The sequence below is a fragment of the Drosophila serrata genome, unplaced genomic scaffold (genome assembly GCF_035046125.1).
Source record: "Drosophila serrata isolate PLE 108 unplaced genomic scaffold, ASM3504612v1 contig_78, whole genome shotgun sequence".
Lineage (NCBI taxonomy): Eukaryota > Metazoa > Arthropoda > Insecta > Diptera > Drosophilidae > Drosophila > Drosophila serrata.
The window spans coordinates 106,789-129,359 of NW_028256976.1; the positions used below are offsets into that span (position 1 = coordinate 106,789).

Below are 22,571 nucleotides of genomic sequence, written 5' to 3' on the forward strand. Positions count from 1 at the left end.
GCGTATACTTAATGTGAAAACCCTTAAATTAAGTATACGCCATGTGTGTCTTAAGGGAAAAACGTAAACAAATTTATACGGATAAGGAGAATTTAATTATAAGTTGGAATCTTAAATCAAACATAACTTAGCTTTACATATTTCATATTAATAAATATTTTAATATTCATTTATTTCGAAAAATCAATGTTCAAAAAACTCAACTTTGCCAAAAAAGTATTAATTTTAATTCGGAAAGCTTTCCAATGTTAGTTTTAATTAGTTTAATAAATCCGCATACTCAAATTAAAAATTTAAAAATATCAAAATGTTTAGCAATTTTTAAAAATTTTCAAAAAATCGATCAAATTGTTTTTCTTTACAATATATAGCTAAATCGATTCGGTTTTTGATGCTGATCAATAATATATGTCGGAAATGACCATGTTTGCTAGCCATTTCCTTGTGGAAAAAAGTAAAAATAATATTTATTTGCCTTTTCGAAACGAATACAATGTTTGCAACTTTCAACTTTGGTTCAGTTTTCGTTTGAGGACTTCACCAACTACTAGTTCCTATTCTCGAACTCGAGAGTTACTCTCGCTTTTCTGTGCCGCTGGACGTAAAAGGGACCCTTGCACGGCAATTAGCAGAACAAAAAAATGTGAAGATTGAAATATGCCACTCTGCTGGGCCATTCTTCAATTTCCGCCTCATAACTTGTGCAATTGGCACAGTTTTCCCTGGCGCTGGTGTTTTCCCTTTTTGCATTTATAGGCCACCGCCACTCGCAACATCACACTCGCAACTCTCGGCTCCGGCTAGTTTACTAATTTTAGTTTTGCAACTTTTTGTTGTTGTCCGAAAAAGGAACATACACACACACACACACCCAATAAATAAACCCCAGCGTCTGTGGAGACCAAACTATGGGACGTGGGAAATTTACGGAAAGCAAAAACCACGCCGAAAAAAAAAACACAGGAAAACTCTAAAAATTGAGGAAAGAGGACGAAACAACGAAAAAAAAATATATAGAAAGAAATGGGAGAAAATTAAGAGCAAACAAAAAGAGGCAAGCGTCGCTTTCCCAGAGCCAGAGCATATTGTATTGAGAGTTCTTTTTAATTAAAACGAAAAGGAACGTCAAGAATGGCAGAGGCAGATTGCAGATTGAAAAAAGGTTGCCCAAGCGGCGGCGCTGAATTTATAAAAATTATTAAAAAAGTTGCAAAATGCAAAAGTGCAAAATGCAAAACGCAGAGCAAACAATCACGCAAAAATTCAACCGAACGGAAATACATTTTGAGGCAAAAACAAATTTGTCAGACAGCGAAAATAGGATAGTAAGATACATTTATATATATGTATATAACTATGAACGAGCCAGAAGGATAAACAATGCATCGCGGAATATATTTGCATTGCGTATACGCCGTGTAATAAATAAAAGAGGAAGTGGGATAGTGTCTGGAGTCTAGAGAGGGGAGTGGCTGCCACTTGAGCCCTTTTCTGATGCCGTTGCTGCCACAGCCACTACAACTTGGCACTGGCAAACAGTTTCCAACCGAATGGCTTTATATCCAGCGACTCGAGTTGCATTCGCCACAGCTGCCAAGGATCTCGGGGGGCATCCTTGTGGAGTTTTAGCCAGCGTCTTCTTCTTATACCCTTCCGCAAAGCATAGTAGCTAATCCAGAATAGATTGTAAATATTTCAATAAATAAATTCTATTCATATTGAAATTGAACTATTAAAGCTATTTCAAGCATCTTACTTGAGGTTCTTCACCTTAATTATAGTCCTGCAAGAGTATTTTAGAAATCGGTGATAGCTAGTTTCTTCTTTATTTTATTTTTTCCATACCATCATCATCGTCATCTTCGTCTGCATTCAACTTGCTGCTCGTTTGTGCCAGTTTTGCTCGTTTACAGGCTTTTACCTGAAACTATTACCTACTTGCCGGCTCAGCCGGTAGATCCCTGCCCTCCGAGCCACTCCTTTTGCCTGACGAGTGTCCTTCCTTTGCAATCAAGTGTCGACTCGCTGCATCTTATAGTTGCAAGTATGCAGTTTCTTCTTCTCATTTTCCTTTTTTTTAAGTTCCTGAGCATCTGCAGGAACTTGTTCGCCTGATTACATATTTATTCGCAATTTATGCATAATGCTATAACAGTTGAGTTCATTCTGGACTCGCTTTAATCTGCACAGAGGTCTCTCCCTCTCGAAATCGAAGGCGTGCCAAGAACAAAACAAAAAAAGAAAAGAAGTTGGCCCAGGGCAATCCATCAACGCATATCATGCGCAGAAAAGCTCCCCAAAAACTAAACCCCAACAATTCCCCAGTGTATAAAACTGTCAGGAACTAACATACAAACACCAAAAGAAATACTTTGCCCATACACACAGAGTAAAAATCAAGCTTAAAGTTCTTTAACAAAAATATTAAAATGGAGAGAAAATACATAAACAAGAAGAGGTTAAAATTATTCCAATATTTAAGTATTCAAATCTGTAATTTTCCTTCTCGATTTGATGTTTCTCTTTGTGTAACAAAAAAAGATGATGAATCTTTTGTTGTTTCCCGACTACGAAAGCCACTAAAAATGTTAACTAAAATACGAGCAGAATATATGGCCTCGCACCAGCAAGGAAAAAAAATATATAGGGGGAAAAAGGGAAAGTAAATGTAACCAAGATGAAATGTGGCTCCACATTCTCAGAGCTCCGCCAGAACCAGCAATAACATGTTGAGCAAAAAATTATGATGGAAATGGGGAGCAGATGGAAATGGAAATTGGGACACGGCAGAGTCCCGGGACGAAAAACCAAGGAACAGCAGGCATTGACAAGCACAAAATATAGTCCTGGCTGTGGCTCAGCATAGAGCAAACAAGGAAATTTTCGAGGAATGCATTCCATTCAGAGAATAACGAATCATGTAACTCAGCTCTCACTTCTAGTTTTCTTTAAAATTACAAAAAACTATAAGCAACTGTCGGCAGCCAAATGAGGATTGGCCTTGCAGGAAAAGCTTTTAGGGAAATGTTAATCAAACAGGAAGTGTCTGTGGAAAATGTAAACTTGAAACAAAGATTGTATAATTCATTTTTGGACTATGAAATTGTATTACTTAAATCATTGAAGAGCTTAAAACTTAAGCAAAGAACATGATTATATCTATCCTAATTATGAAACCTTAATAGTGACTAAAAAAGTGTTTGAAAATACAAGCAGCTTATATAACTAAACAATAAACTCTAAACTCTAAAATTCTGCAAGTTTTCTCAAAGATTCTGCTCTGAGAACTTTATGTACTATGTCTTATTAAAACTTCTTAGATATATCCCCATATCGTATAGCTTTTCCTGATCCAATACAACTTCTCCACCAACACTTACCAACTTAATGTATCAGCAAAAAAATATAAAGAAAGAAACAAGCAAAAGTCCGTACCACATGTCACTGTCAACGGCGATGACAAAGATAAATTTACCTAAGGAAAAATCGTTGGCCCAGCAATGGCTATTAAAATTTAAATTAGCAAATAGTCGTTTCGGGGCTGCTCTGCTTTCTTTAAATTTCAAATTATCTTTTTGAATTTAATGCGCTGTTGGCTGAGAAGCAAAAACGCACAAATGGCGCCAGATTCCGTCCGGCAATCAACTAAATTCAAAGCAAATTGTCCGCACAATGGCCCAAACCAAAGGCCGTTGTCCTTTGGGGGCGGCCATCATGAGATTGTCCCCGAGGATACGGGGATCCGAGGATCCGAGGACTACGACAGAGGCAAGCCAAATGCTTAATGCTCATTATTTTGCGCTCGAGAAATTTCTGTCTCGTCACTAATTCATCATTGTTTCGGCACATTAAATCCTTGAACGTCAACGCATTCATTATCTCATCGCATGTGAGCCAAGGGGGGCTAGGGAACATCTAAGGGGACCCCGGCTTTTGGCCAACTCATCGCCGGGCTCACATGGTCAGCTGTCTGTCTGTCATCGGGGCTTCGTCGCCACGGCATGCTTGAGTGATATTAACTGACCGACAATCAGTCAAGGGCAACTGGAGCATCAGCTTCTGCCCTGGCCAAAAGCAGAGTTGGCCCATAGAGGCTTAGGCCAGATTTCCGGGTTTTCCGGAGGGGGGACGAAAAAGCGAGACGCATTCATGCGGCTGGCCACGAATGGCCTGTGTCATTTTTTGCCATATAGGCCACTTAACCCACATGTGCCTAACAAAAAATATGAGAAAAAAATATACAGAAAATAGAAAGTTGGAAAATATTTATTTATGTTTTTGAGGCAGTAATAATACAATAAATATATAGTTTTCTTAACAATATGCATTAAATTGAAATAATCTGTTTCATACAACCTTTCTCTGTTTTATCTAATAACTTGGCTATATATTTACCGAGTAATAAAACCCAATAGTTGGTTGCCAGAGGGTTAATTTCCCCCTCAAAGGATGTCTGTGTGCGCTCCTCGCATGTTAATTGCTTTCCAGGCTAATCGAATTTTTTGCCCGTCATTATGAGTAATGTGTCTGGGATGCGCACATAAAGCAATTTGTCGAGAAGATTGCGCCGAGTGGCAAATTGCTCTAAGCGCTTGGCAATTTAAACTATTTTGGGTCCTGGCATATACTATATATACATATATAAGCTGACATTCCTACGCAAACAATAAAAGCGTTTAATACAATCCACCGTTGAATCAGCAGATCCGTGAAAAAAAAAAAGAAAATACAACAAATATTATGCAAACCCAACGTAATCGCAAATGTCATCTGGCCTTAATTTCGCATGCTAACAAAACATCATTACAAATGGCCAACGAGCAGGGTAAAAAAAACAGTTAACACTACTGTCAGCTTAAAAAAAATAATACTGATATACAAAAATATGCAAATGTTCAAAAAAAGCGAAAGTCAAATTCCCTTGCGGCATTTAATAATGTATATCTAAATAACATTTAGAATTTTCCATTTTGTCAGAAGCATTAAGCGAGCACATGTTTTTTATTTCATATTTATTTTGCCTTTTTGTTAGTTAAGTGAAGAAGTTAAAAATGCACAGTTAAGCCATGGATAATTTAAAAGGATAACATGACTCGTATTAAAGTGTGATTTTGTTAAATTAAATTCAAGTTAGGTGGCAGATTTGACTGTAAGATTAACTAAATATTTATTAAATTAAATATTTGTGTGATAAATTGTATACTTAAACCGTATATGGAAGTTTGAACTGTAGTTCCTAATTCCTACTTATGGTTAAGCTCTAATAGAGAATTTTATATTGATATTTGAAAACGATGGGAGTGGTTACAAACATACAACATTTACCTTTAACTAACAAGTTTAACTTGAAACTTAAGACTTTCTTATTTCTTGTTTCCTTTTGATTATTACCAAGTGTATAACTTTTGCATGCCCATTGGCACAATGCTCGTAAGCTACACATTTTGTTATTATTATTGTTGTTTGAAATGCGAACTGTGTCACGCAGATTAGTCATCGTTTCGTCTCCTTGGGGACGAGTAAGCATCATCCCGTTGGCTGGGCAATAAATTCAGGACATCCGGGGGACGAGACCAGGAAAAAAAAGTCATATTACATCGCTAATTTATGTAGCACATAAGTTAATTTCTGTTTGTCTGCTCTGTTATTTGTTGTAATTAGTCGTCGTTCAAGCCGTTGTCCCAGGGGCCATTAAAACTCGTCCCTGGCACAAAAATATAACCGCCGGAAAAGCGCCAGGACATAAACAAACGAAAAACTGTTGCTTCCGCTACTTACTACCGGGATGGGATGAGCTGGAGGGGAATGTCGTAGTCCGGGCTAATTATTTTGTCGGTCAGCCAAAGTTCATAGTTCACATGCCACAACAGCCAAGATAGCACGACAGGCACGAAATGAAGGGGATCGGGATCCCAGGGATACCACACAGCACGCCCACTCGTCCTGGCTCCGTTTGTATAATTTTTATTATCAGGCCAAGTAATATAAACTTAATTAATACCCGCGTCGGCCGACGGGTCGGCCATTTGATTCATGGCCTGCATTTGCGGGCCGCGGTTTAAATGCAATAATGAATGTGGCGACGCGGAATAAAAATGGAAATAAAAATGCGACTTAATGTATAAAAATGTGCACACCGAGAAGTGTGAAGGCGGAAAGCTCGAGGACGGGTCAGCACACAAAGTCAAGGCTTTAACGATGGCGACCTTTTTGGCACCTCGAAATTCGAAAAGAAAAAATAAGGGTTTCTTCTGTCCGCGACACAGTGTGACAAAAAGGGTAGTAAAAGAAAATATATCTTTAGATATATAAATATATGTATCTTAATGGATTCAAGAATTATATATGTATACATATAAGAGCACTTAAAATGCTCCCGAATGCTATAATTGCTATAGCTACATAGTGCATATATTTGTAAGATTTTTCTATCAGTATTCAGTATTTTTCAAAATATTAAACAGTTGATCAACGCTTATATACTGAAAATTCCATGTTTTGTAACTCATAGTCTGATCTCTTTTACACTTTGTTATAAATTCTAAAAATAAAATATAAAGAAAAATAAGAACGTAATCCTGATGACTTTACACATCCTTTTCATTGTAGTTTATAAAAATAAACAAAAAACGACTTAGTACAGAATTGAAATACCAGCGGATAACAAAACAAATTCTATTGTTTTAAATTCTTTATGGGTGAGGTAGGACTTTATTCTATTTTATTTGAATCCGCCCCGTAAGCCCGAATAAAGAGCTTGCTTTTACCAGTAGCTTACCATATTGTGCCAATTGAATCTGATTGCTTGTCAGTAGAGAGACCTGCGCTATATTCTAGACAATTTTAGGAAAAATTAAAAATATAAAAATATTCTACAGTAACTATAGAAAACTTCATTCCAGCAGAGTAAATTTCTCATAGGAATACTTAAATGCAACCAATCTACAGGGAATAACAAGTGATATTAACAATAAGATTTTCATAACTAATTATATACCATTTCAGAAGCTATAATTAATGAGCAACTATATTAATTTAATATTTTAATTATCCTAATGAAAATGATTACATTTTATTCCCCAATGACTTTAATAAAATCAACTTTATCCCTCGATTAAGTTTCGTCAGTAAAAATCGCAAGTTGACAACACTGTTGCCCCTCTTTCGGTTTTGCAGGAATGGCACCTTTGCCCGCCGAGGGACTGCACCTGTCCAACCTCTCCGTGCCGCGGATCATTGACGTGGCCCAAAAGGCGAAACTCTTCTGCAGCTATGCGATGGGCAATCGGACGCTGAACTCTGTCAAATGGTACAAGGATGGCCTCGAGTTTTTCAGGTGAGCCATACCGGCTGCGGCCGTAAAGCAAATAAAAGCGATGGTCGGTCGATGGTCTCCTTCCCCGCCGAACCATAAAAATATTTTTCGGCATTCAGTTTGAAATAATAAAACGTTGCCGGGGAGTTGGAGTTGTAGTTGGAAGTCGAAGTTGGTATTGGACCTGGAGGATGGTGGACAGAGCATGGGGATTGGTTGCTGGGAGTCGGGAGATTGCCGGCGAAATGTGCCGGCGCATTCATGCAGATTTTATGGCGCAAATTGAAAACGTCATGAAACTGCAACAAAGTGAAGGCCCCTAGCCGAAATAAAACAGCAACGAAAATAAACCAGAGTGGGTTGAAAGTGTCGCAACTAATTTAAATGCTTAATTGAAATGGATTTTATGGGCGCCTGCAATTGTGGCCAGGTGGCGCAGCCATATCGTACCCAAATATGTGCGAAGAGGGCTTTTTATTTAACTGGCTTAATTGTTGCACTCCACAAACCATACCCGGCCAGGATGAGGAGTGTCCAGGAGTTCAGCAGCCCAAATCCCTGCTCTTCATCCCCGGGCTTAATCGAGTGGGAAATTTTTAACAAAGGTGTGCGCTTGGGCATTACATTCACTTACTTTTTTTTGTTGTTGCCATGTTTTCGTTATTGATTTTTAAGGCCTTGCAACAAATATGTGTTGGTCCAACCAAAAAAATTATTATTTATGACAAACATCAGAACCATTTAACGGGTTACGGGCTTTGCCAAATGGAGTGACTCCGTCGACTTTGGCAAAAAAAAATGAGGTAAGAAAAAAAAACAGATTTAATAACCGAAAATATGGAATATGAAAGAATTTCGGAAACTATCAGTAGCCGGATTATCTTGAAAAGTTTATTTTAATTAAAGAAAGCGTCAATATAAGGTATTTAATTAATATATACGGGAGTGCTTTGAGTCCTGTATAATACGCTATTCAAAACCGCTTAAAAGATTTCCAAAAATGTGCTGTATAATAATAAATAGCACATAAAAAACAACTTTACTTTGTTTTTTGTTTCCTTAAAATTTTATTGCACACGCTTTTACATTTATTTCAACCTTTTAAAGTTGTCCAAGGTTTCTTTTTTATTTCTAAACTAAATCCCAGCATTATATTTGATTTTTATTATCTTTTTGAAACAACATTTTAGGTGCACAGTGCATTTGAGCCTGATGCCACGCCCCCACTTTTGCAACATTTGTTGCATGTAAATTTGAATCATTTTTGCAACCAAATTCGATTCGAAATTATTGTTTTTGACACATACGCGGAGGCGTGGAATTTCGGAAGTGGGGGCTGGGATTCTGAAGCCGAGTTGCCCAGCAATTTACTGCCGTAGGCCGAGTTGGCTTTTATCAATTACGCTTTTGTGTGAACGTTTTGATTGTGCGGTCTGCAACTCGGCTTCAATTATTCATGTGCATTTGACACTGCGGTTGCTTCCATTCGCAGCACAAAAAAACCGCCACAAAAGATACACGCATTTCGAGTATAATTCTGAATTTGTTGAGCCGTGCTTTTCTATTTGTTAAATTGAGTGTTTTGGGCGATGTAAATTAACCTCATCAGATATGTATGTAGATAGTATTTATGAATGGCTTTGACTTTTCACCAAGAAAATGAAACAGAAATCCCAGGTAATTGTGCTTTTCACTGAGACATTATAATAGAAACCATAGTAATTAGTGAACATTTTTAAAATTAAAATGAATTCAATAAATTTGAGTCGACAAATTAATTTTATTTAAAAGTAATACGAGTGGAAACCTTTCTGTGAAACGTGCCAGACTATAACATACCCGGTATTCAGAGAATCGTTGGTGTTAAAAGAAACATGGAACTTTATTACATTTAAATTTATTAAAAAAATTAAATTTCATAGAGCGAAAAGCAGAAGAAAATGTTGAAAAATGACATTACAAATGTTTACAAAAGGAAGCAGCAAATGTTGCTAGAAGCACACAACTTCATCAACTTTACACATTTTTTTTTAAAACTCTTATACTTGAAATATATATATTTCCCCAAAGCATCCCTAAAATTGAGATACTTTAATCGAAAAGTAAAGCAAGCATTTGCCCCCAAAAACACCACGCTAATTGCTATAGTCAAATGCAACATTTCCCGCACACAAACAAATAAAAATGAATGGAAATTGAATTCGTATTCGAATTTGAATTTCATTTGTGCTCTGAAGTGGATGCAGAGCTGAGCTGGGAACTGCATAATATTCATAATAAAATCGACAGCTCTGCCAAATAGAAACTGAAATGGAGAGACTAGGGAAAAAATGGAGAACTTTAGTATATATGTATAAAGTTTTTTGCATGATTCCCTCATCAATATTTCATGGCTTCGATTTTTGGCGCAGCACTCGACTGACTCTATCTCGTTCTAACACTGCCACGCCTCTGTCCATCTCTGTCTTTGCAGATATTCGCCACTAACGCCGCCGACAACAAATTGGTTCCCCGTTAAAGGTGTCACCATCGCCGACGGTTCGCCGCATTGCAATCAATTCATCTGCAACGTGGAGCTGGAGAAGCTCAACGCCCATTCCTCGGGCCAATACCGCTGCGAGGTGTCCGGCGACGCGCCCGAGTTCAAGCTGATCGATCAGACGGCCAATATGACAGTGGGAGGTAGGTTACCAATACCCATTATCCTTTTTCATTTTCCTTCCTTTCCGTTTCCTAGAGCATCTAAGCATATACAGTGGAAAGAAACAAGTACCACAAACGACCACTAAATAACCGATTCTCAATCAGAACAAAAGTGTAGCATACTTTTTGACTCTCTGCTTTATGGAGTTAATTATCTCCCTTGTATATTTATTTTTAAACTATTAAATTTCTTTCTTTTTATTGATATTTATTTTACATTTTCCTTTTATATTTCATTTTATTATTTTATATAAAATCTTAACTCCAGAATTTTCCTCACAATTCTCTCAAACATTTCCCACCGTCACAATTGCCTCCGATTTCTGTTCACTGTGTACTTGCTGTGTGTAATTTTTGTTGGCTGTCTTTGATTTATGCTTTGCAACAGAAATACAACAAATTATGTGCAATTTTGCAAACACTTAATAAAATTATAAATGGTCTTTGCACGGCCACCGAACCCGTAGATTTTTCGGGTGAACGGCAACTCCCTTTCATTTATCAATGCCACACCGGCGGAGTGTTTTCCGGGCGGATTGCGGAAGGACGAATCACGGATTACCAGATAGCCGGAGGAGGGTGACGAGAGAGGAGCGATCGGTGGCGGGGTCGTGAACCTAGGGCAGTAGGCAGTTCAAAAGGGCGTCGCATAAATGCTGGAAAATTGTGACACGCGTCAGCCATTTGTATGAGTAATGATTGTTAATAAATCCTGGCAGCCAGCCTCCTCCCTTCCATCCACCCATCCTGGCTACAGTGGGCGCCCTACAGCGCCACCTGCCGCACTGGTGAACAAATTCAACTCAATTGTGAGTTTTGTACGAATCAATTTATAATCTACAATGCGCGGTCGTTTGCCGTTGTCACGTGCTGTGCCCGGCCTAAACGACAATGGGGATGGCAAGGGGATGTATGTGTGTAGGTGGCTGTGGCTGTGGCAATGGCTCCAACAAAATACACCAGAAATCCCGGGGACCAACTCGTTTGCGGCACTTGTAGTTCGGTTTGTTAACGTCAACGCCGCACCGCCAAGAGCGACTGGTAACGCATCGCATTGCCCACCATTTTGATTTCGCTTTGATTGGCAGCGTACATGACGATGATTTTGGCCCAGCACCCAACACTCTTGGTTACACTGTCACAAAATAATGTGGCATTTACTTTGTAACTTGTGTATTAACCCGTTTCTTTTCTTATCCTGCAATGCGCAGGGATATAAGAAAATGTAGTATACTTTTTAGGGCTGGGGTGAAAGATGGTGCAAAATCTCAATATATTGTTACTATTACTTATATTCCAGGAGAATGTTGAAATACTAATCGATATATATTTAATAAATATATATTCTACTTGACATTTAGATTATTAAATTTCATATTTTGTTTATATAATAGTTTAATTTCCATTTAAGAAGCCTGTTTAGATTTCCTTCCAATAAGTGAAATGACTAGAGTTGTTTCATATTTCATTCTTTTTTCTCTCAGACTCCCTTGACTATTTTCTGCCCGTGTAACAAAGGCCCTTTTCCTCGTTTTGTGGTTGATTGCGGCCAGGAGGAACTGAACCGCCAAAGAGACTGACATTCAGACAGTCAGTCAGTCAGTCAGACTTTTGGTGGCGTGGGCGTGGGCCCGGGCTCGGTCTCTACTTTGAAATTCAAATCAATTGATTTCGGTCCAACGTCATTGCGAGGCAAATGGAAATGGCCTGCTTATGTCTTTTGTTTCTAGTTTCTATGCGGCTCAAAATGATTTATTTGTCGCAATTTCGCCGCTCAGCGATTTGTTTCCTTTTGTAGCTGGCAGAGTTGGGAATATACATAGATGCTAAATGGAAGGCAGAGCTGGGTTCTTCGACTCTAAATCTGACTCGGTTCGGTTCGGTTTGCGAGCGTCTTATTTATTGACGTTACTTTAAGAGATATTGATTTGCATAATGCGCACTTAAGCATTTGTTTACGCGTAACAATCAAATTTGAATTCGCATTTTCGTATTTGTATTGCGTCTTTAATTGGATGTTCGGCAGGAGAGCAGAGGGCAGACTGTTTGTGTGCTCGCTATTTGCATGTCAATTTGACTTTTATCTATTCTGCGTACTCAAATAGACAAAGTAAGCCATGCTCAAGTTGTTGTACACGAAGGAGATCCCGCCGGCTAGATTAAGTGGCAGTCAGGAACGTTGGAGAGTTTTGCCATTTCCCACGATTTTCCGAAAGCTTTTCCTTTTGCTTTCCTGCTGCCACAATGCCAATAGCTATCGATTCTTAGTTGGCTTTTATTTATGACTTTCTGATTTATGATGATTGATTTGAAATTGTGAAATACTGATATAAGTGCAGATGCAAAAGTGCATAAATGCGGTCATTATTGTGGGTAATACAATTAATATTTGTAAATAGAGATGAATATTTTGTGGGATTCGCTTGCTTGGTTCGATGCTGGTATGGTTAATTTAATAATAAATCGTTGGGGATCCTGGATGCAATTTAAATTTGAACATATTAGGAACAATGGAAAGAGTATTTTGTGGAATTGAGGGTTAGTTGACAATATTTGAATAAATAAATTAAATAAACAAATGTTTCTGAATTTACTAATGACTCTGCAATAACAACTGAGGTTCGAGGCTCGAGGTTTATTACTTTTATTCATATATGTTATGTATTTCTATTACCTCCTTATAACATTATTATATTAACACTTTGTTGTTAAAGAGTTGACCATTTCAGAAATATATTATAACAAGTTTTTCACCTGAAATTATGATAGTTTTTCTATTAATCATTTTTAAAGCTCTTCTAAAAGAGTCTACCAGAATCACTACAGAATAAACTCAAATGTAATATTTTTAATAGATTTCCGCACATTTTTTCCTGACTCTCTTTTCTACTCAGGCTTAGGCCAACAGTGCATGCAATATGCAAATAAAAATCCTGTTTATATATTTCCATATAATCATAGTGGCTGCATTGTCCGCGGAGTGCCTTTGGCATATGCCAGTGGCCAGTTGGCTTCGTCATTTTAATTTATATATATAATATATACTGTGGATATACCCTCACAAATCCAAAGAATAAGCCGTAAAAAAAAATACAATGCCTCGAGGGAAGGCGACCAAAACAAAACAAAGCCAACCAGCCATGGCATCAAAGTTCATCAACGAGATAGCGGCAAAGTTTAAAGTCCTCTTTTGGCAGAACAATGTGTCCGTGTGCGGAACACTGGACGAAAAACTAGGGGGAAAGTGTTGGGTTAACTGTGGTTTCAGGGTACTTGGGGACCGGGATGCACGTAGTTTTAGCTGGTAGTTGTGGCTGGTGTCACCAGTTTTTTGTTTCAATAAAGGGCGATGCGAAGCTGTTGACAGACCAACAATCGACTTGGGAATTTCGTCACTAAAGTGCCATCGCCATCGTAACCACCTTAAAAACTTTGTCACAACAACATCAGGCATTCACTCTCTGTCTCTCTGCCTCTCGATTTTCAAACAGCAATCGCCCAGGACACTTTGATGATGCCTGAAACAGGAACAGGACTTGGGGGCTTGAGGTTTGCTTGAAGCTTTGGCCGGGCAAATAGTTTGTCGCTTAGCTGCGTGCCGTGTGTCATCACACTGATTAACTTTGCCAAGTTTGCACATCTCAGCAGCGGGTTGGGGAATGCCAGGATCTGCCAGGATATGCCCGAGCAGCGTGTGTCCAAACACTGGCCATAAAACGGCGACTGAGCCGCACTTAATTACTTTGGAGATTTGCCGCATTTTTGAGAACAAGCTGGTTACAGAGTTCTTTTTTTCACTGAGGAAAAAAATACTTCAAAGAGTGTATTTTGAAATAAAATATAAACAGCAAGCATGGAAAATTACTTAAAATTGAATTAATTATTTTAAGTAGGGATAATATAAAAGCCATTACCGCAATCAAAGCAACTTACATTATTATAAAAGACAACTAACAATTTATTGCCATTGTAAAAAACATACATTCATTGTTTATATGGATTTTTATATAACATATGTTGTATTAATATTTAGTTAGTAATTTCTCTGTTTATTTTATTTTTATATAGATTATAAAGTCGTTTTAAAAAATGGTTATGCCTGACAAGTCTCGAAATCCTCTACCTGCTTTTGGGCTCTTTTAACATTTCCAAAAACAATACAATTTTACCCCTCAAAAAACTGATTTTGGTTTTGTTTTTTTGTTGTGTTTATAGGGTGAGGTTTTGGGTTTGGACTTTCTCCCACTTTACTTGTTTTTTTTTTTTGCTTTTGTTGCCTTACTGGTACTTGGGCGGCAATACATTGCCATATTTTTTTTTGGTTTATTTACCCTAGTTGATTGCTTTGTTTTCGTTGAATTTTCATTTTTGCCGCTTTTGTTTCGCCGCCCGCAATGCAAGTCACACAATTCGAGAGGCCAATGGGGAGGGGCACAGCTTGGCCGCAATCATCAACTCAACTTCAACTCCGGAGTCCGGAGTCCGTAGTCCGGACCCCGTCCGTCTCCGCCCCGTAAGTTGTACTTGAAACAGGTCAGAAACTTTCCACCAAAGTGGTTTGTATTAAGTCAATTAAAAAGTTTACTGCCGACTGCCTGACTTTTGATGCCCCCCAACCCAACCCAACCCAATCCACAGAAGCTACTGCTTGCCCCAGCATTGTCTCCTCGGGGAAGGACCTTGGGGTCCTTAGCATATTTCACACAAATTTACAGCAGAAACATTCATTCGAATCCTGGATTTGTTGTTACTCTGCGGTCGGAGGCAGTCGCCATAAACTAAATTACGCTTGTTTTCATCAAAAAACTTTGTCCTGGGCAATTATTTGTTAAGATTAATTAACACTTCAAATAAATATTTGGCGTTGGCGTGTCGGTAATTGTCTAAGTGCTGGGTGCACTTTACCATATAACATCCCATTTCTATGGCAACTCGGCTCGGATTTCGGTAGCTTCCACTTTGCAATCTCTCTCTAATTGGGATAAGTTGGGCCCACAATTTTAGTTTCTCTGCAAACTGTGAACAAAAATTTGACTTTGCATGCACTTTTGGCAAATGGACAATCATTCATTTGGCCCGAGGCCTTTAATTCCAGTTGGTGTGAAGGACACACACAAAATACCTCATTTAAAGAGGACAGCAAGGTTTAAGGAATCTTTCATATTTGATACTGTATGTAACTGGCTTATAAATTAAATAAAGTATTCTTGTTATTTAATCAATACTACTTCTCGTTCTTCATTAATTTCAGTGCTACCCAAGTACGATCCCTTCATTTCGGGCGTGAAACTTGCATACAAATATCATGACTATCTCGTGGCCAACTGCAGTTCTGAGTGGTCGAGTCCTGCGGCCAAATTGATGTGGTATATCAACAATAAGACGGTAAGTAAAGGTAAACCAATGGGATAAGGTAGTCATATATGATGAATACTGAAGTAGGTACCTTCACACTGTGGGAAAAAAGAGAAACTAATATGCAGAAGGCGTAAATTTTACGTTTTTCAAAGAGTTTTAATGTCTTAACCAATTAATTAAAAAAACAACTAGTTTTTTCGGGTTTCTAAGACTAAGAAGAAAGCTTTAGATGCTATGAAGGACCCAATAAGTCATATATATTTCTTGATCTGCATCAACAACCGAGTCGATCTGGGCATGTTCAACAGAAAGAATAACTTTTACCAATTTCTTATAAATTTAATAAGGGGTCACATAGTGAAAATTGTCAAATGATAAAGAAATGGAATGTCTTAAATTTTATAACATATTATGCAGATTCGTTAACCTTATAAAAATTAGTACTACTTTCCGAATTGAGATGCACTTTTGTTTGATGGATTTCCTCTGCAAGGATAAGGAAATTTCGGTTTCTGAAGCTAGTTCCTTTCTTGTTTACTCAAATAGAAAAGACAAATGGATATGACCTAGCAGATGCGAAATATATAAGAAAATATTAGTTTAACATGACAGCATGCACAAGAAAATGTTGTTAGGCTAATGTTGCTAGAATCATGAATAGCAACAATCTTTCGACCGGACATAACATACATTTTGCAAAGACTAAGCATGGATATGCACAGCATCTTTAGTTATTAATTTATAATATCCTTTGTTAATTATATCATAGTAAATTTTTTTTAAATTTATTTCATTTCGATTTTGAATATGCACTGGGAAAAGAGCTTACTAAACCTAGCATTAGTTAATATAAACAACATCCTAGTTTGATTTCACCAAAAAGATTGCAGAAACAACGCAATTAATTAGTTTTTCTCTATTTATTATAATATATAATTATATAAATTATTTGTAATAACTCCCCATCACCGGGAACACCTCCCTTTTTTTGCAAAGTGCATCCTTGCGACCTCATTGCATATTTAAGGTGTGTCAGCGACGTGTTTTGACACAGCCACAAGGCCCAGACACATGTCGCACATCAGTCAGTCAGTCGGTCAGTCCCCGTCCTGGTCATCGAATTTGTCCAAATGTTGACAGAGAACTGCAACTGGGAATGGGAATGGAACTGGCACCTGCCACCAGGTCCAGGTCACGCCCGCATGTGGTCCGAGATTTGGCTTTAACACTCCCCTTCCTCCTCTCTCCTCCCTCTGGTCTTCTCTTTCCAATCACATCGGACCGACCACAGGTACCTGGGCACAGCCTACTGCCGCAAGTCAACGAGGTCACCCGCCATGCCGACGGCTTCCACCTGTTCAGCAGCCACCTGCAACTGCGTCTGCACCTGGACGACCAGCGGTTCATCAGCAAGAGCGAGGTGCTCCAGCTGAGCTGCTCCGCGGACATCATGGGCATTGCGAGTGTGCGGCGGGAGAGCCGCGTGGAGACCACTATTCTGGCGCTGAAGGATGCCGGCACCAATCAGCGGCTCACCGAGAACGGGTCCTGCATCACAGGCCAGCCAGGTGAGTGTTTCAATCGATTCGCAGGAGAATCTTAAGGGGTACATTTTGTTTCTTAAATTTTTAATTAAATTTTATCAATAATGAATACTATTTTCTTATATTTTCAGCTTCCCTGGCCGCCTGGCTTTTAAGTCTCGTCCACTTCCTGCGCTGGCATGGCACCCAGAGTTAGTGGCTAGCCTTGACGGGGGTCCTTTTTGTAGCCTAAGTTCACAGGATTCGTCTGTAGGAAATATTGTATGACAGACATGGGGCGTCCAAGCAAGTGGAACCCTTGCACCATTTCGAGCCAAGTGAATAGTTAACAAGCCAAGGCAGCAGCAACAGTTGAATTTGTATATAGTCGAAATCGAATTAGTCTAGGTCCGAGCAGGAAGCCCAGCCCCATTCCCCTCATGAGTGTAACAATGCAACATTTAATTATGTGTAAAGTGCAATGCCGAAAAATCAACACGAAGTGTGAACTATGGAATATAATATAGGTATCTAAACAGATAATTTGCTACAAAATACGATTATATGTATGTCAGAATTATTTCCAATGGGTGAGAGAGGAGAAACATTCGAATATCAACAAATATTTGAATATTTGAGCACAGAAAATAAAAAAGAGGAACACACACAATCAATGGAAAGTAAACTTAATTATTGTATGTGAATTGTTAATTGTATTAAATGATGTATGGGAAATAAATAAATAAAATACAAATACAAAGTAAATGGTAGAAAATTAGTGGAGAATTTTGGAACGTGTAAGAGAGTGTTCTGTAAAGTAAGTATTAAATACATTTAAAGGTTCATAAATCATTATATAAACTAAGGAATAAGTTTTATTCCTGATACTTCCAAATTTAGAACCATCAAATAATTTGAAGGAGAAATTAATTTAAACCATTTGAACTTCTTATTCTATAAATCAATTACTACTATATCTTACCTAAACTAAAATCCTTTTTTTATTAGTCTTACAATTTGTTGACAAAGCTTTCATCCATTTGTTAAATTACTAAATATTCTTTAATCTTTTAAGTGCTCCTCGATTCTGGGAAAAACTTTCCTAGATACCTTTTAAGATCCTACACAAGAACCCTTCACTGTTGGCCCAAACAGGGACCTTCAACCTAATGCCACTTCCGCTCAATTCCCATAACCAAATAGGGAGTCCTGGCTGAAGGAAAAAAAAGCACCGCTTATGCCTCTCATTTCCTTTCCTGCAGTCGTTTACCTAACTTATGGCAAACAAATACAAGCAAACAAAAACACGGCGAAATTGAAAGGAAAATTCCAACAAGGGGAAATTCGATTTAGCATTCCCTAAACAAAAAAAAAGAAGATATATATATATATATAATAAAACCAAACACTTTACAAGGCAGTGAAAAATATTCAACGCATTAGGACAAATCCGGGCTAAAATATGCAATGGCCAATGGCCGCCTCAGGTAAAAATGTCGCTGGCAAAAATAACAGGGACAAAAAACTGTCAGGCATTGACCGAAAATTATGCATAATATTGCCGTGGGCCAAAAAAGGAAATACAGCACAAGCGAAATGGGGAGCAAACACAGATAAGTTCCGGCGCCTCTTGGGTTTGGGTTCGACTTGAGTTCCAGCACCGGATCCGGATCCGGTCCTACTCCACCACCGATTCGCCGCGGGCCCATTAAATGACGGAAGTAAATAAGCTTGACAAATTTCCACTCATCATTTTTGCATTAATTCTGCCTCCTTTCTTTCTCTTTTTTTTCTGGCCAAACCGACAAACCAGCCAACAGCAAAGAGACACGGGCGCTGCAGCAAAAAAAATGTCCTTTGATTAATCAAAAAATTTACCACGGCCAATGGAATGGGAAGAAACAACAAAAACAAAAACAAAAGCAGCAAGCTGCCACCAACAAAAAGAAAACACAACAAATTGCCAAAGAGGCGCCGGCGGTGCTCTGGTATTTTTTTTCTCGAGTCCAGGACGAGGCGCCAAAGGAAACCCCAACTCAAGCAAAGTAGCACTCCTTGGAGTTGCTCAGAAGTATACACATGGAGAAAATCGTTGAGATTTTTAGATAATTTAAGTTCTGAAAGAACCCAGCAGTAATTCAGTATATATACCTTAAATAAATTAATTGGGAACTCATTTAAAATATTGCATTTTTAAACTAAACTATATTGAATTACTTTTTAAACTAGAGCTAAGTTAGGAGCCTCTTTAAAACTATTATTAAAGCGCCTCAACTGAAACTTATTATATAATTATTAATAATGAATTGTATAAATATTATTTTAGTTGGAAATTATAGAATAAGAAGTATTAGTATAAAATGAATCCCATTAAGCGATAAGCAAGGGTTCAGTTAGCAACCTATTTATATTTATCAAAGTGATCAGATTTTAGTATATTTTAATAGCACATTTTATTCAGTTATTATAACCCCATTATTTTGTCGTAAATTATATATTTATATATATTAAATTTAAAAAATGTATATATAACTTATCTTATAAAAAACTGTAAAACTGATTAAATTAGTGTCTAGTATGAGTATATCTTTAAATATGTAGATACTATTATCCAAACTAAAATTATCCTTCACTTCTTCCCAACATCCGTTTCAAACCCCGGTTCGGTTCTATATCTATAAATATTTCTTGGAACACATTTTTTCTCAGTGTAAAGTCTAAAACATTGGTCCGCAGCTCGGGAATATACAGATAGAGATGGGAGCTGGCGAAGATTTCACAGATTTTTGCACGCGATTTGTCAGCTCGACATTTCCGGCGACATCACCCAGGGCGGGAATAGGATTTGAGTTTTTTTTATTTCCACTTCTTAAACCTGTATTTTTTGGCTGCCACAGAGCGAGCGACAGTCCAAGTTGATTTAGTAAGTCACGTGGCCGCGTAACTGTAAATTGCCTCATCCGGAGTGTTGGTGTTGGGTTCCAGGTGTGGTGGGTTCGGGGGAAACGTGTGCCACAAAGTGTCACCGTGGTTATGCCCCGTCTTTTATTTTCTCAGAGCACTTTTCCGCCGCTTTCCCCAGCAAGTCTTTTTAGCCAAATATTTTTACACTGAATTTGGCTAAGGAAATACACACTTTTGACCGCAGGCTCCGAGCGAGAAAATGTACAAAAGGCACAGGTACTGTTATTTTTTGGGATGACGAAAGATAAAAGAAAACAACTTAGGGACGAAACGTTATATAATAATAAATTCAACTACAAAATATATCAAATATATTTTTATTTAAATAAAATAATAGCGTTTATTTTGTCTTATAGTTCACAATTAAATTTAAAGTATTTCCCAATTTTAAAACCAATTTTCGATCTGAAATTACACAAGTTTCCCCCAAGAAACACACAAAATGATACACTTTCCATTCCAAAAATCAAGCGTTTAATTATTTGCCTTAAGAATGCCTCGATGGTTGAGGGATGATGATGATGGCTCCACGCTAGATGCATTTTGTAATTTGGGCAAAGAAAATGTTTTAAATGAAATGAAAACACGTAAGCGCCTCCACTTCCACGTCTTCTGTGGGTGGGCGGCCACCTTGTAGTTTCTGGCAAATGAAACAAAAGCAAAAACATGAGCATAAGAGTCGCTTCTCAGGTGGTAACATGCAGCAAGGATTGTTTTCCTACCACCCCTCCCCCCCTGCCAGGAGTCCTTGATTAATTTTCTCATCTGCTCCAATTTTGCAGTTTTTACTGGCTACGCCTCCTGCCTCTCCTTTAACAATTTAAAGTGATAACAAAGCGAGGCGAGATTTTAATTTAATTTCATTACGTTTTTTTTTAAACGTTTGGTCCCCATGGCTGTGTTTTTATTTAACCGACTTACAATTGGCCCGATCAGTGCGACATCCATCCTCGTCAGCTGGTTCGCCTAATGGCCAGTGACACTGATTTAAATTAAATATTTGACCGGTCCGAGTCCGACTCTGTCACTCTGTCAACACGGGATTCAAATAAACATGAACTGTTTTTCACATTGTTTCAGTTGCTGCTATCCTTTTTTCCTCCTTTTCCCTCTCTTTCTCTCTATATGTTTGCTCTTTATTTTTTTGTATTTTTTTATTATTTAATTTAAAAATAACTGACTATAACAAAGTTGATTTTTTTAAACCAATGACAGACAGCTCTAATAACAGGATTTAAACTGTGGTCGCAAGTGATGGACTTTAACATGACCTATATTTAAGGATTATTGAGAGATACTTTTAGTAAATTAATACTAATTAATATACAAAATTTGTTTTATTTTAAATAGAAATTTAAATATTACATGTATTTCAAAACGTATTAGTTAGTTTTAACGTAGGTATTGATACAATTTTATATTTAAATTTTATTAGTTTATTTTTATAATTTAAACAGTAATCATAAAATGCTAATATTGTATTCTTCTTGTTCAAGAACCTTTAAATTATTTTATACTAATAAATATAATTTAAAAAAAGTCTTCTTTACCAAACACTTGATATAAAAATAGCTAAATTTTCATTACTTTCCAATACTATAAAATTATTTCAATACATATTATAATTTCAAGCAAATTCTTATATACTCTCCGCACCCATTTCATGAATTTAAACTAAGCTTGAAATGTAAAAAAAATCCTGAAAAATCCTTCACCCATAAATGAGCTTTGCAAAATCAGTCAAGTCAATGTCAGCAAAAGGAGTTTTCTCTCTCTCATTTTTAAAAGTGAGCATTGATTTTACATTTTGGGCCGAGGCTGTCAGTCAACGCGTTGCGAGGTCATGACTCGTGAGTCCTGAATCCTGATTCCTGACAAGGCAACTGGACCCGACATGCGTTCGACGTGATGATGGCAATTTAAGCACAAACTCTTTCTCTGAGTTGCTCCTTTTTTTGGGGGAGTTAGAAAAGCTGATGACACTGTGCAAATAAGTACAAACTAAAGTACCATAAAAATATGATACATTTAGAACTGTTTCAGCATTCAGATGTATTATTGAATTTTTTGTTAAATTTATAATCTTCTCGTTGTTAATTACTATTTTTTCCCAGTGCTATGTCTGTTGTAATTAAATGGGAAATCGTCAAAGGTGGGCCAAATGACAGATGTGCCCCAGTCTCCCAGTTCCCATTGTGATTCCTTTTGCAAAGAACTGCCAAAGGCAGCAGTCGTCTTGTCCGTTGAATTTTGACTGCTGGCAGTTTTGGGGAAAATCTAGTGGAACACAGGGATAGGGGGGAGTGTGGCGACTCCGGAGGTTTTTCACACACAGCCTGGTGTATCATTGGCAAATTGCATTGACATATTGTTGCTATCGGCTATCCAGGGCCTTCTTCGGTCCCTGGGAAATGTCAAAATGTCGCGTCACGATACACGGAACTCCCACTACCTACACCACCCACTCCCGGATCCAAAGGCCAAAGGCAATCGAAATTGCCAATCCATATCCCGAAGCCAACCCGCAACCCCCCGTCACCTTCTGCCAGGACATGGAGCCTATAAAGCCTTTGGCTTTATGCTTGGCATTAAGTGGACTTATAATTAAACGATTTGCTCATTTAATCGCGTCCGTTTATCGTCCGCTGAGAGGCGAGCATGGAAACGAATTTCCCTTTGCTGCAGGACATGTCGGAAAATGTCGAGTG

At 37.9% G+C, this 22,571-nt stretch overlaps 1 protein-coding gene across 2 annotated transcripts in view; it reads left to right on the forward strand.

Moving 5' to 3' along the window:
* beat-Vc (beaten path Vc) overlaps nucleotides 1–17,664 on the forward strand; it is a 49,120-nt gene extending 31,456 nt beyond the window's left edge. The window contains exons 3-7 of one of the 2 annotated variants that reach the window (XM_020957307.2): nucleotides 7,177–7,336; nucleotides 9,789–9,997; nucleotides 15,270–15,403; nucleotides 16,668–16,944; nucleotides 17,052–17,664. In XM_020957307.2, the coding sequence (XP_020812966.2) occupies nucleotides 7,177–7,336; nucleotides 9,789–9,997; nucleotides 15,270–15,403; nucleotides 16,668–16,944; nucleotides 17,052–17,116 (845 nt within the window). In that variant the 3' untranslated portion in view covers nucleotides 17,117–17,664. Of the gene's footprint in view, nucleotides 1–7,176; nucleotides 7,337–9,788; nucleotides 9,998–13,978; nucleotides 14,051–15,269; nucleotides 15,404–16,667; nucleotides 16,945–17,051 lie in introns of those variants that run through there. The other variant, XM_086839531.1, reaches the window with a different exon arrangement.
* Nucleotides 17,665–22,571: the final 4,907 nt, after the last annotated feature.